This window comes from Sciurus vulgaris, assembly GCF_902686455.1.
Source record: "Sciurus vulgaris genome assembly, chromosome: 3".
NCBI classification, from domain to species: Eukaryota; Metazoa; Chordata; class Mammalia; order Rodentia; family Sciuridae; genus Sciurus; species Sciurus vulgaris.
Window position 1 is genome coordinate 123,629,713 of NC_136463.1, and position 12,042 is coordinate 123,641,754.

The following is a 12,042-nucleotide window of genomic DNA, read 5'->3' on the forward strand; positions in this document are numbered from 1 at the left end:
TAAAGCCTTACTTAACTATACTACCGTATTTACTATTTGCAATAAGCTTCTTATAGAACTAGATTTTCATAATAGATGTTAATATTTCTAAGGGTTGCCTACTTACCAAGCTTGATAATACATATTGATACCTATTTTGACTAGAATTGGATTATACTCCAAAAAATTGTAACACATCCATTTCCCAGAGTATCAGTAAAAGGTGTGGTAATTCAAATATAAGTGTATAAATCAATACAATTAAGTTAATGTATCCTGCACCAGGCATACCAACAAACTGCTAACAGAAGTACCTAAGGACCAAAAAGAGTTTTATACATTAACGAGAAGAGCAATTAATAATTTTCAACTAAAATTGCTTGGCTTTAAAATATGAACTTCATTTTATGATTTACGTTATAGTTAATATCCCTTTTTCTTTGAAAATTTAGACATTTCTAATTCAGGAATAAGTATAAAACCTAAGTGTGAAAAACACAGATTCACATAATTTAACATTTCTAGTCATTTTTGCCTGCAGTTTTGATTGTGCTAATAATAGAATAATAGAAAATTAGATGGTTAACCTAATGGGTCTGTCAACTAAAACACCTTATCATTTATTTAATAAATATACAGATTAGTCTAAACATACAATTTATCTCAAATGACCTCAATGATTATCTAGAAAAATAAATCAGTATCACTTGTAGTTAGGTTAAACTCCTCAGCATTAGATGACAGAGAGGCAAACACAAAAAATTTTTCAATAAAATCACTCTATAGCTTACGTACCTGCCACCCAATCCACAGCAATGCCACGAACTCCATTTCCTCCTATCCCGTATGTAATGATGTTTGTAAAAGAAGACCCATCTGGTTTGATTCTACGGATTGCATTATAAGATGCCACAGAGCTGCTAAAATCACACCAGTAAATAAAGCCAGAGGCCACATCAACATCCACATGTAGCGCATTTCGCCCTAGAACATTTAGGAAAAGATCTTCAGACAATGCTCTAGCTGGAAATAGTGCTTTTAAACACCCGCCCTTCCTCTCAACCCCCCATTCCCAACTCCCTGCCCTAACCAGCCCCCTTGTTAGGAGACAAAACTATTTGTTTACCAGCTATAACAAGTATACTTACCACCCAAATCTTGGCTTCTGAATAATATTTCCTATAGCAAGGAGCTCCAGCTCCTGAGAAAAAGGACTGATTATAGGTTTGGGACATGATTGCAGGTTTGGGACAGACATGAGCCTGGAATATCTTACTGTACCAAGAAGCAAGGAATCACTCAAACACTAATGGGATTGTGTCAAAAACAAGGAGCCAAAATGGATGGATCAGAGCAACCAAAGATCAATTATGCAATTGACTATAACACACTAATTTTTAAAAACTGAAACTTGAGTCCACAGGGATAATATGGTTTTTTTGTTAAAAGACAAACTGGGGAGCTGGATTTGTAGCTTAGTGATAGAGCACTTGCCTCACACGTGTGAGGCACTGGGTTCGATTCTCAGTTCCACATAAAAATAAATAAAATAAAGCTATTGTGTCTGTCCACAACTAAAAAAAATAGTAAAATAAAAGATAAACTAGGATGGGAACTTCCCTTTATAGAATATTATCTAGGAATGTAAAGGAATGATAGAATGAGAAAATCACCATTTGTAATCCCCGTTGAAATTATCATTGCAGCTACAAATCATCAATGGCTGCTGAAAACGATGGGTAAAGGAGCTGGGGACCAAGATATTCACAGGACAAAAACATAACGCCATAGATTTCATAGAAATTAAAAAGGGGGAATATACCCTTATAAAGGAGGGATTTTGGGTGACCAACTTAACCAAGCAATTAAACTTAAGTGGAGTTACAAGCAGGACAAGTTGACATTGTGGTCTTCCTAATAAGATTCCAAGTCAAGTACACAGTACCCCCTATCAAGTACTGCCAAATGTTTTTAACCTCAATGTAGTCAAGCAACTAGAGCTAACTTCCATTTGATGGGAAATGCAGGGTACGAATTGAGTGACAGATTACATGACCTAAGAAAACAGACAAATTCTTCATGCAGAATTCTAAAAACAATAATAGATCTACCGCTTTTTAAAAAAAAAATTAATATCACTTAAAAAAAAAACTAGGAGGAATTATTCCAGATTAAAGGCAAATAAAGAGACATTCTAAACGCAATGCATAACTCTGGGTTAGATCTTAGCTAGAATAAAACAACACCTATATACAACATTCTGAGGTCACCTGGACAAATAAAGAATGTAAGTATCAGATAATAATGCCCGTTGGAGCTGTAAGCTGAAGTAGACTGGGAAAAATTGTCATGAGACCTGATATCTGAAATTCACTTCCAAAAGATTCATAAAAATGTGTGTCTAAGTATGTGTGCACACACATGCATACACAGAGATACCGAAAACTCAGGTGTGATGAAACATTAACAACTATTAAATTTTGATGTCAGGTATCAGAAAGTCTACTCTACCTGTCTTTCAATTTCTCTGTTTGAGATTTTCCAAAATGCAAAGTGGGAAGACAAAAACAATTGATGTTTTAGTATCTTTACAAGATGATAAATTAGATCCACAACTTTTTAGAAACAAAAAGACAAAGATGAGTCATGATAGCAGGTAAACATGAGCATGAAGCAGGTGCCAGGTGTGTCTGAGTCCTTCACCTTTCTATCTGCACTGACCATGTCTCCTACCCCTCTGTGCCCTTCGTCCTTTCTCTTTCCTTCCTACCCTCAATTCCTCTATTCCTACTTGTGCCTTGTGACTGTCCTAAACTCTTAATTCCTCTTGTGGTAATGTACACCTGCAAAACTTGGTTCATCTAGGAGTCACATTATCATTTTATACATTCAGAGTTTACAAGCAAACTCTGAATCTTTGCTGTTTAAAGAGCAACAAAAATATGGTTATTAAGGAGAGAATTGTACTGTGAACTCTTACTTCAATTCACCAAATATATACTAATCAATCAGATCTCAGACTATTTCAATACTATATTAAATAGTTGTGTGCCCTCTACCCTAAATCTCCATTAACAGTCAGAAATAGAGCACTGTGCTGAAAACCAACCCTGAAACACTTCTTGCACTCATGCTACATTCTCATTGCTCTAGGTCATGGTCCTCAGCAACCAGCAACCTCTGCATGCACTGAGAACCAATTAGGAATACATATTAATATCCACACCCCAGACTACTAACTCAGAAAAATCTAGGAATAGGTTCTGATCTATGTTTGACAGTCCTCTCCAGATGATGCTGATACACATTAAAGTTTATAAACCACTCTAGGCTCAGTCAGGTTATTTAAAGCAAAAGACAAGCTTCATCATGTGCTGAACATAAACCTGAAGAGATGCTTTTATGGTACCAAGATTTTAGCTTGGCCTCAGATATAGTCAAGTCTTATGTCTGAGTTGGCATACCTTGGCCGGCCACTGGCACCATGGCCTCCGAATGATCTGACAATTCCAAGCTAAAGCCTCTGATTGCAGACAGCATCGAAACAACAATGAAAGACTTATATGGAGAACAGGTCCGATTATCAGGATTGAGTTTAAATCCAGTGGCACAGGCACAGGAGAACAGCCCTCCTGGTACAGGCAGACAAATCTGCTGACAAGCATTCACATTGTTGCTACAGCCATTTGAGGATCCAGCAATGTCTAAATGAAATCAAAATCAGGTTGTAACTTTTGATCCTACCTACTTGTCACTCCAACTCAAATTTTTAAAACTCAGTCACCAAATGATTAATTATAAAAATTAATAACACACATATTGTTGGGTTAAAAGCCTAAAAACAATATTGAGATACTTCAGCTGATACAATAACACCTACAAATATTAAAAGAGTACTACAACTATTGCAAAGCATGCAAGAATTAGAGAAGTCAATATACAAATCTATTCACTTTTGCCCTCTTGACCTATGTACTAGCACTTAAAATTATATTAGTTTAATTGCATGATAAACTATATGATGGATGTTTGTTTTAAACATATTAAATAAGAATATTTAAAACATATTTTTCCACATGCAAGAAAAATAAACACCAAGTGACAAAACTAGGTTATAGGACAGAAAAGAAATTCACAATCTTTGGTTAGAAACTAAAAGCTATAAAATGCCCCAACTATTTTTAAAATCTCTATTATAACACCAATTTAAAGGGGCAAATCCAAAGCTAAATTACGTCTGAAAAAAAAAACACATTGAAATAGACAACATCTAAGAATAATCCCTTCACGATTCTACCGCATTAACATTTTCCCAGCAGTCATCCAACAAATATTCTCTATTTTTGCTACTGGGCCTAGAGCACTAAACAAAACAGACAAGACACCTCTCCTTACAGAGGTTAGATTCCAATAAGGAACACAGACAATAAAACAAATAAATACATAATGTGTCAGGGAGGGCTGTAAAGCAAAAGCAAATAGCCAAAAGTGATGGGAAAAGGATGGGAATAAATTTACTCTGAAGTCAGTCTGGTCTTCCAGATGATGTTTTCAGGCATGGTTAGCATTTTAAAAGACGTTCTGGGTAATTTCCATTCACAAGCATGTTACACACACAGACAATGTATGTGTGGACAGATGCTTATAGATGCCAGTGCATAGATGTGTGAATCTGCATCACACATCCATGAAGGCCTGTCAGTGACAAATACTTACTGCGTCTGTGATAAACTTGAAGGCCCCTCAGATTTGGAACATTATCTCTCAAGACTACTTTGTTGGCCCCAGAGGCCTTGTCAACTCTTTCGATGACCTCATACTCCTCATCAGTGTAATACAGAAAGGAATCATAGACAGCAATTCCCCACGGGTGGGAAAGATGGTGCACCAGGATCATTCGCTCTGTACCATCCACGTTTCCTCTTTCAATCTACAGAATCAGAATTCTCATTAGTTTCACTGATTCATAGTGAAATCAAAGAACATTTTGAAGCTAATATTCTCCTAACAGTAATACCTCAAACTTAAACGGCCTCTATGGTTTGTAGTGCTTTTTCTTATCTGTTGTCTGAGTGGAGCATCATAAGCTAGACTGAGCAGGAGGTCAGGCAAATAGCACTTTGAGTATTTCATTGATAACAAAGTCAGTTAGCTTTCTCAGCTAGCATGGTGAAGAAAAGGGGGCTAAACCTCTAGCCCCTGAGTGTGATATTCTGGTCAAGGATACACTGAAATGTCTAACATCAGCCATCACACAGGAGCTGACTGACCCTGGCTTTAACACGTTCACCAACAATTTCGGTAATAGGGATAGGAAAAGTGCCCCTCCCCAAAATCACAGGGCAGCAAGAGTGAATGGGAGCCAGATGGTGCTATTATGTTAGAACTGTCAATATGCCTTAGCCATAATGGCTTTGGTAACTGGAAAAGAACTCATTAGAGTGGAGTCCTCGGGGGAAATGACAAGTAGCGTGCTTCTTGGAGAAAAATAAAATGTACATGCCACTGTTTTCACTTCATCCCCAAAACCTTCCAAGTGCTTTCTCTGTGCCAGGACCTGAGCTGGGTATGAGAGAAATAAGGTCTGACTCACTGCCTCACTGGACAGGGGAACTTAGCAGTTTCAAGGGGAGGCGGGGGGCTATGCCCCAGAAACTATTGAACATTCCAGAGGCCAGAGCACAGGGAACCTGAGAGTTGCTGGTGACCATACCAGATTAGCTAGAGGAGCGCAGCTGGAGTATCGAATGCTGTCCCTCCAGCCCAGGGTTCTCAAGTGAACAGAGATCAAACTTGTGGACTGTGGGCTTATGAAGGCAGCATGACTCCAACACACAAACAGGGTTCAGTAAAGGGGGCCACAGTACAGTCAGGATGTAGAGGTGGCAGAAATAGGCTGGATATAAGGGAAGAGGCTGAGGATGACTTAGCGAGGGGAGTACTGTGAGGGAAGTTGCCCAGGAGAAAGGATGGAGAGTCACAAGATCACAGATTCAGGAGGGCAGAGCAGGTGTGGAACTGAAAGGGGAGGGAAGGAGCTGCTGAGCATGCCTGGCAGGTGCTAACCTGTGTGCAGAAACTATGCCAAGTGACAGAGCTTCCTCATCATTGTACACATGCATCCAAATCTGCAAAGTCTTTCACACATGCCTCTAGTTCTTTTTAATCCTCAAAGTCTGTCATCATTATAAGTCCATATTAAGAATAAAGTTGGCACTTGCTGAACAGAAAATGAACTGAGAAGAAAACCTACTGTACAGTATTATGGAGATCGTCAGTGTCAAAGATCAGAAATGACCACTGTTTAAAAAGTAAGGAATGGTCTAGCACATATTCAAGTCATCATCCAAAGCATGATTAGTTGATCAATTATTATTATCAAGCACTTCCTATATGCCTCCCATCAGCTCAGCTGCATGCGCATAGCAGTAAAGGTCAGGTACTATTTCAATGAAACTTCATTATTCTGGTTCCTCTTTAAAGAATATAATGAACTCTTATCTTGAAGTTTAAAATTACCAGTAAAGGAAATTTCACATGTGCATCAACCACAATTGGACATTAGAGAAGAACATGTAGCTAAGAGAGGATGCTGAGCTCAGAACCTTGTTCAGTCTCTTCCCCTATCCCCCATCTGCAATTGGAGAATCTAGAGTATTTTCAAAGAAAAGCATTAAAATCACTAAAACATGAAATATATGTCTCTAAAGGACAAGTATGAATGGACAAATGGAGTTAATTTATCCTGAGGTGGGGGGAAGTTGGGGAGAGGATAGAATTAATGAATAGCATTCTGTAAGGAACTATTATATCCATACTACAAAGAGCCAGACTTCAACTAGGGCAAGATTTGAGTAAGCAGGGCGGGGGGGGGAGTCATTGGGAGAAAGGGCAGTAAACACTGGTCAAGTTGCCAGACAACTCAGCACACTCAGAATCAGCACTCCAGCTCAGCAGGGAAGAACCAAGGGAGCTCGTACCACTCCTCTGCTGGTGACTGCCCAGTAGAGTTTCTGCTCCTTGAGGTCAAGGGCAATATTCTCCAGGTGTTCAAGGTTCCCAGTGAAGAGAATTTTTAAAGATGTACCATCCATGTTAGCACTTGCAATCTTGGCAGGAACCCCACTGTCCGTTCCTTGATCTGACCAATATAGTTTCCTACAACCATGAAAAACACCAGCATTTAACAAAACAGGTGGCTATGAGGGTGAATGGCATATATAACTGAAATATTTGATGAAAATGTGTTTTTTGTCCTTAAGGTGCTTACGGTCCAATGGAGGATTCTACAATATCAGTGTCTTGTATACAATGTGTCATGAGCATTTAACCAGTGTTCTATCGATGTCTACATAATTCCCTAGTGAATTTTGGGGCAGAGGCCATTTAAATTGGTGTCTAAAACAGGAGGCTAAGATCTTCCATTGATGGCTAAAGCTCTAGCTTGTATGACAGATGGAAAGCTGATGACAAAGAAGCAGCATACATCAATTGTCAATCCCTCTTCAGAGAATCACATAAAACCCAGTACACTGGGAAGGTCAAAGTCAGTATAAAAAGTTGCCAACTACATATCCCTGCTCACTGATCAGACCTCTTATTCAATTCTCTTCCAAAACACTTCTACCACAAGACCAGATACTTTCTTGATCTGATTTCTATTATGAAAAATGAAAAGTTTTTCCAGGCACAGTGGTGCATGCCTGTAATCGAACAGCTCGGGAGACTGAGGCAGGAGGATCATGAGTTCAAAGCCAACCTCAGCAACTTAGTACAACTCAGTGAGATCCTATCTCTAAGTAAAACATGAAAAAGGGCTGGGGATGTGGCTCAATGGTTAAGTGCCCCTAGATTCAATTTCCAGCCCCACTCCCCCCAAAAAAGAAAAGTTTTGAAATTCAATTAGCATGCTCACATCGGGGAGTATTTCTGACCTTTTTTCCTTCATATTTCACAATTAAACCAAGGAACTATATTCAATATGGTCACACACAGCACTACCAAGTCCAGGATATATGAAAATTCATTACAATATTCGAAGGGCTACTTTCCATTTCCACTGACAACATACTTTGTTGAATCCAAGTTTCAATCCTTTTTTATCTCATCCCCCACTACAGCCTCAATAGGTAATCTTTCTACATCTTTTCCCAAAGTACTCAAGGCAAAAAGTCTTCCTTCACATATCCACCGCCAAATCAATACACTCATCTCATTGACTTCAACTCTAAATTTCTCTGCCTCTAAGTTCACAAACTGAAATTCTCTGCTTTGACCAAACTCTGCCACCCCTTCTGTGCTCCAATTTTGTTTTTCCTATTAAAATTGTTCTTTGACCTTAACCCTGCCTGAACTCCCAAACCTCTGTCCCTCTGCACCCAGACCTCACTGTAGCCATTTCAACAATATTCTTATTTCTCCTCTTAAACTCCCATTGTTTCTACCTTGCTAATTTCTAACTCCTACTTCCTGTATGTTTTTCCCTCTCCTCTCCCATTCCAGGCTACCAAAAGTTTGCTGAACATAGCACAAAACTTAAGCTACTCAAGAGAGTAGTAGAGTGAAGATTCTCATCCTTGGTTGACTTTATATCAAGTTTCCCATACTGTCTTTTGCAATTCATTACTATTCTTCATAAATTCCTGTTTCCTTCCCTGTAACTTTCATTCTCAATTAATTATGTCTTCATTATTGGACTTTTATCTACTCCCACAAATATGCTCAGGCTCCCCTAGTATAGTTTTTCTGTTACATGTGACCTACAAGGTGATCTTTCCCTAATTCTTTGATACAAAATTCATGAGAGTAGCCTAACCCTAACATTTTTCACTCTTCCACTCCTTTCTATCTTGATTGAACATCCTTCAAATGTCACCAGGGACTCCATGATTGCCTCAACCCTTTATTAGTGATCATCCACAGAGATATTTTTCTGTAGCAAAAGATTCAATGACATTGAACACAATGTTCTCAAAGCTGTCTCTTTAACAAGCACTCAAAACACACAAAAGTCTTTGTCCTGTTTCTCTTCCCACTTATCCTGACAAATCTAAACCTTTCTAATTGCTTCCCAACCCAACTGGGCGGCTCTAAGCTACATGAACATGATCTTGCTTTTCTACCACTTTGCTCTTGGGCTTAATCCCTCACATCATAGGTGATTCCTCCAAAGTCAACTCTGCCTATTATATACTATGGCTGCTTTAAGATTCAGGCCAAATGACCTGGGTTACTGATATTTATACACAGCCTTTATCCTTCTTACTAAGCTATAAATTCTTGAGGTTACAGATTATGACTGTAATTATCCTTGTGTCTTCTCCCGAATACCCCTCTTCAGCCCCCTGTCAGAGACTGCTTCTACTTGTTAAAATCAATGTCTTCCTCTTTTTCCTGGGTAAAAAGCTGGACTCATTTCCTTCCTAGGTCAGCTATGGGTAAGTGACTGAATTCCAGTTGAAGGAATGTGAGCTCAGTGATGTTCCCTGCTTGTAGGTCAGGCCCGTAAGAACCTCCCAGCACATTCCTGAATGTTCTTTTCTTTACTACTCCAAAGATATTGACACTCACAATGACCTTGGAAGCCTCCTCCTGAAGACAGCAAAACTGCCATCAGCCTAGGTCCCTGTGACTATATGAAATAACTTCCTCCATCCTCTGCCCAAGCTCTGCTGCCCACATAGAAAACCAAATTATTTCCTTTGAACCATTATATATTTGGCATTTATATGCTTCCACAGTTAACCTGTCTTAACCAATACACCACCCAGCAATAGGTGTACAACACATAAATGCCATATGAATAAAAAATGAATGAATGGATTCGGGTTTCAAGAATGGAACTTCAAATCAAGGAGGTCCTTCTTCTAAAAAGGATAACAGAAAACTAGGACAAGCCAGCAAGCATAGAGTGGAATTTTTGTTTTGGAGTCTCTGATAGATTGAATTTAGTTAGTATGTCATCCTTATTTGAGCACTAATACAAATTACTTCTTCAGTTCCCATCCAGGCCTAGGAATGTGATGACTTCTAAACAGAAAGTCAAAATCCACTTGGAATGAAATGACCGTTTCTTTTAAAAAAATGAACACTCATATTTTACTTGTTATTTTTGGTTTATAATATGAAACAGTAGAGCAATAAAATTAATAACTGATTAAACTGACTGGAAGACTCTAGTCTACATCCAATAAGACCATGTTCTCCTGGTGACCCTGTGACTAGCCTCCCTCCAACCCAATCCGACCAATTTTTCTGTAATACAGATTCAGTTCTTTCATTCTCTTCCTCAAAATTCTCTACTGGCTCCTTATTACTCAAAAGAATAAAGTCCAATCCACAACATGACATTAAAGGCCCTCCACAATTTGTCTCCAAATGACCTTAGCAGCGGCATCTCCCATGTGGTCAACTGCTCCCTACTCTAAGTCCCTCTCACAATCAAGTTAAATCCCATCATGCTCCTGTGCCTAGCCCACCCCACGCCTCACCTATTACTCCCCAGATGCAACCCACTCTCCACTTACAGGAAACTTCTCATCCTTCAAGGTCTGCTGTCAATGACCTTAGTTCCCTTAAAGCTTTCAGTGTTCAAGATCGGAATGCATTTTAAGTCTCATAATTCTATTTTTCAATTCCTAAAGTTCTTGATTTGGAATTAATTTTCAGTCCAGTGTTATTGAAAAACACAGAACAAAGTACGAATTATATCCTCCACATTAAATATAACTCAAAGCTGTTTCTCTTCCTTACTGAGGTCTATAGTTTTCAAATGTTGACATAGGAAATCAGAAAATGCCGAAGTTTAAAATTCTACCAGACAATGACATTAGCAGGAATGGTGCTGTTATGAAGGCGTGTGCCACTCACCCACGCACAGGATCAACAGCTATGCCTATTGGAAAACCTACTCCGAGAGCTGTGCCGTCGTTGGTGATCAGCGTTTTTCTGTATCTGGTATCTCCCCGGAGTGTCAACACCTACAGCACAAAGTCACTTATTAGAACTGAATTTCATTCTGGGAAACAAACACGGCTGAAATGAAGAACTTACACGGCAAATGCTAAAACATGATTAGGGATGAATAAGGGACAGTTGCTAGAGATGTGGGGGATCTCTAATCACATTTGAGGGCTTCAAGAAGGTTCAATAGGAAATCAGTTTCAAGAAAGGCAAAATCACCTTCCAAATTCCTATTTCCAGTGCACCTAAAATTTTAGAAGGAACTGACATGGATGAGAGAGATTCAAATGGATGAACATACAGAACCACTGCCCAGAGAGACTGCAGAATGCCTTCAGAAGCAGCTGAGAGAATCCCCTAGAAGACACAGGAGCCTCAGCTCCCCTGTGCCCCAGTGACAGGGCCGTGGCACTCAGTGGCCCATCACTGCAAACAGCTCATCAAAGCAGTCCAAATGCACTCAGAGTTCAGCGAATCCTGTTTCAGGTCAATAGCCTGAGTTAAAACACACGAGTTCAAATCTTTGCCTTGCCAGGTTCTGACCAAATGATCTGAGGCAAGAAATTCACCTCGGAATGTAGTTTCTTCACCAGTAAAATGTGGATTTTAGCAGCCCCTTCTGGCTAGAGCTCACAGGACTGAAAGACAATATAGGGAAAGCACTTAGACCAGCACATGGCATGACTGTGTTTAATACAGGTCTCCTATTTTTTTTAATTGGGTCCATTTATGGGTTACTTACTATGTACTAGGCATTAAATGATTCATTATCATATTCCCATCCTCACAAATAATTTTGTGAGGGAAATACCATTATGCTCACATTATGAATGATGAGAAAGAGAACTACAGAATAAAATTGACCAGTTGTGCTATGTGCATGTATGAACAGATCAAAATTAATTCCACCTTTATGAATATCTATAAAGCACCAATTAAAAATCAATAAATAAATAGAAAAAGACCAGTAGAGTAGAGGAAGGGGAGTAAGAAGAGGGAGGAGGGGAAGGAAAGAGGAAGCACTGGGAACTGAAATGGAACAAATTACATTCCATGCATGTATGAGTATGTCAGAATGAACCCCACTATTATGTATAATTA

General features: G+C 39.0%; 1 protein-coding gene across 1 annotated transcript in view; it reads right to left on the reverse strand.

Annotated features, from left to right (window-relative positions):
- LOC306656559 (low-density lipoprotein receptor-related protein 2-like) overlaps nucleotides 1-12,042 on the reverse strand; it is a 244,423-nt gene that overhangs the window by 108,469 nt on the left and 123,912 nt on the right. The window contains 5 exon segments of the mRNA XM_079131902.1: nucleotides 775-963; nucleotides 3,444-3,683; nucleotides 4,696-4,909; nucleotides 6,960-7,137; nucleotides 10,849-10,958. Of these exon segments, the coding sequence (XP_078988028.1) occupies nucleotides 775-963; nucleotides 3,444-3,683; nucleotides 4,696-4,909; nucleotides 6,960-7,137; nucleotides 10,849-10,958 (931 nt within the window).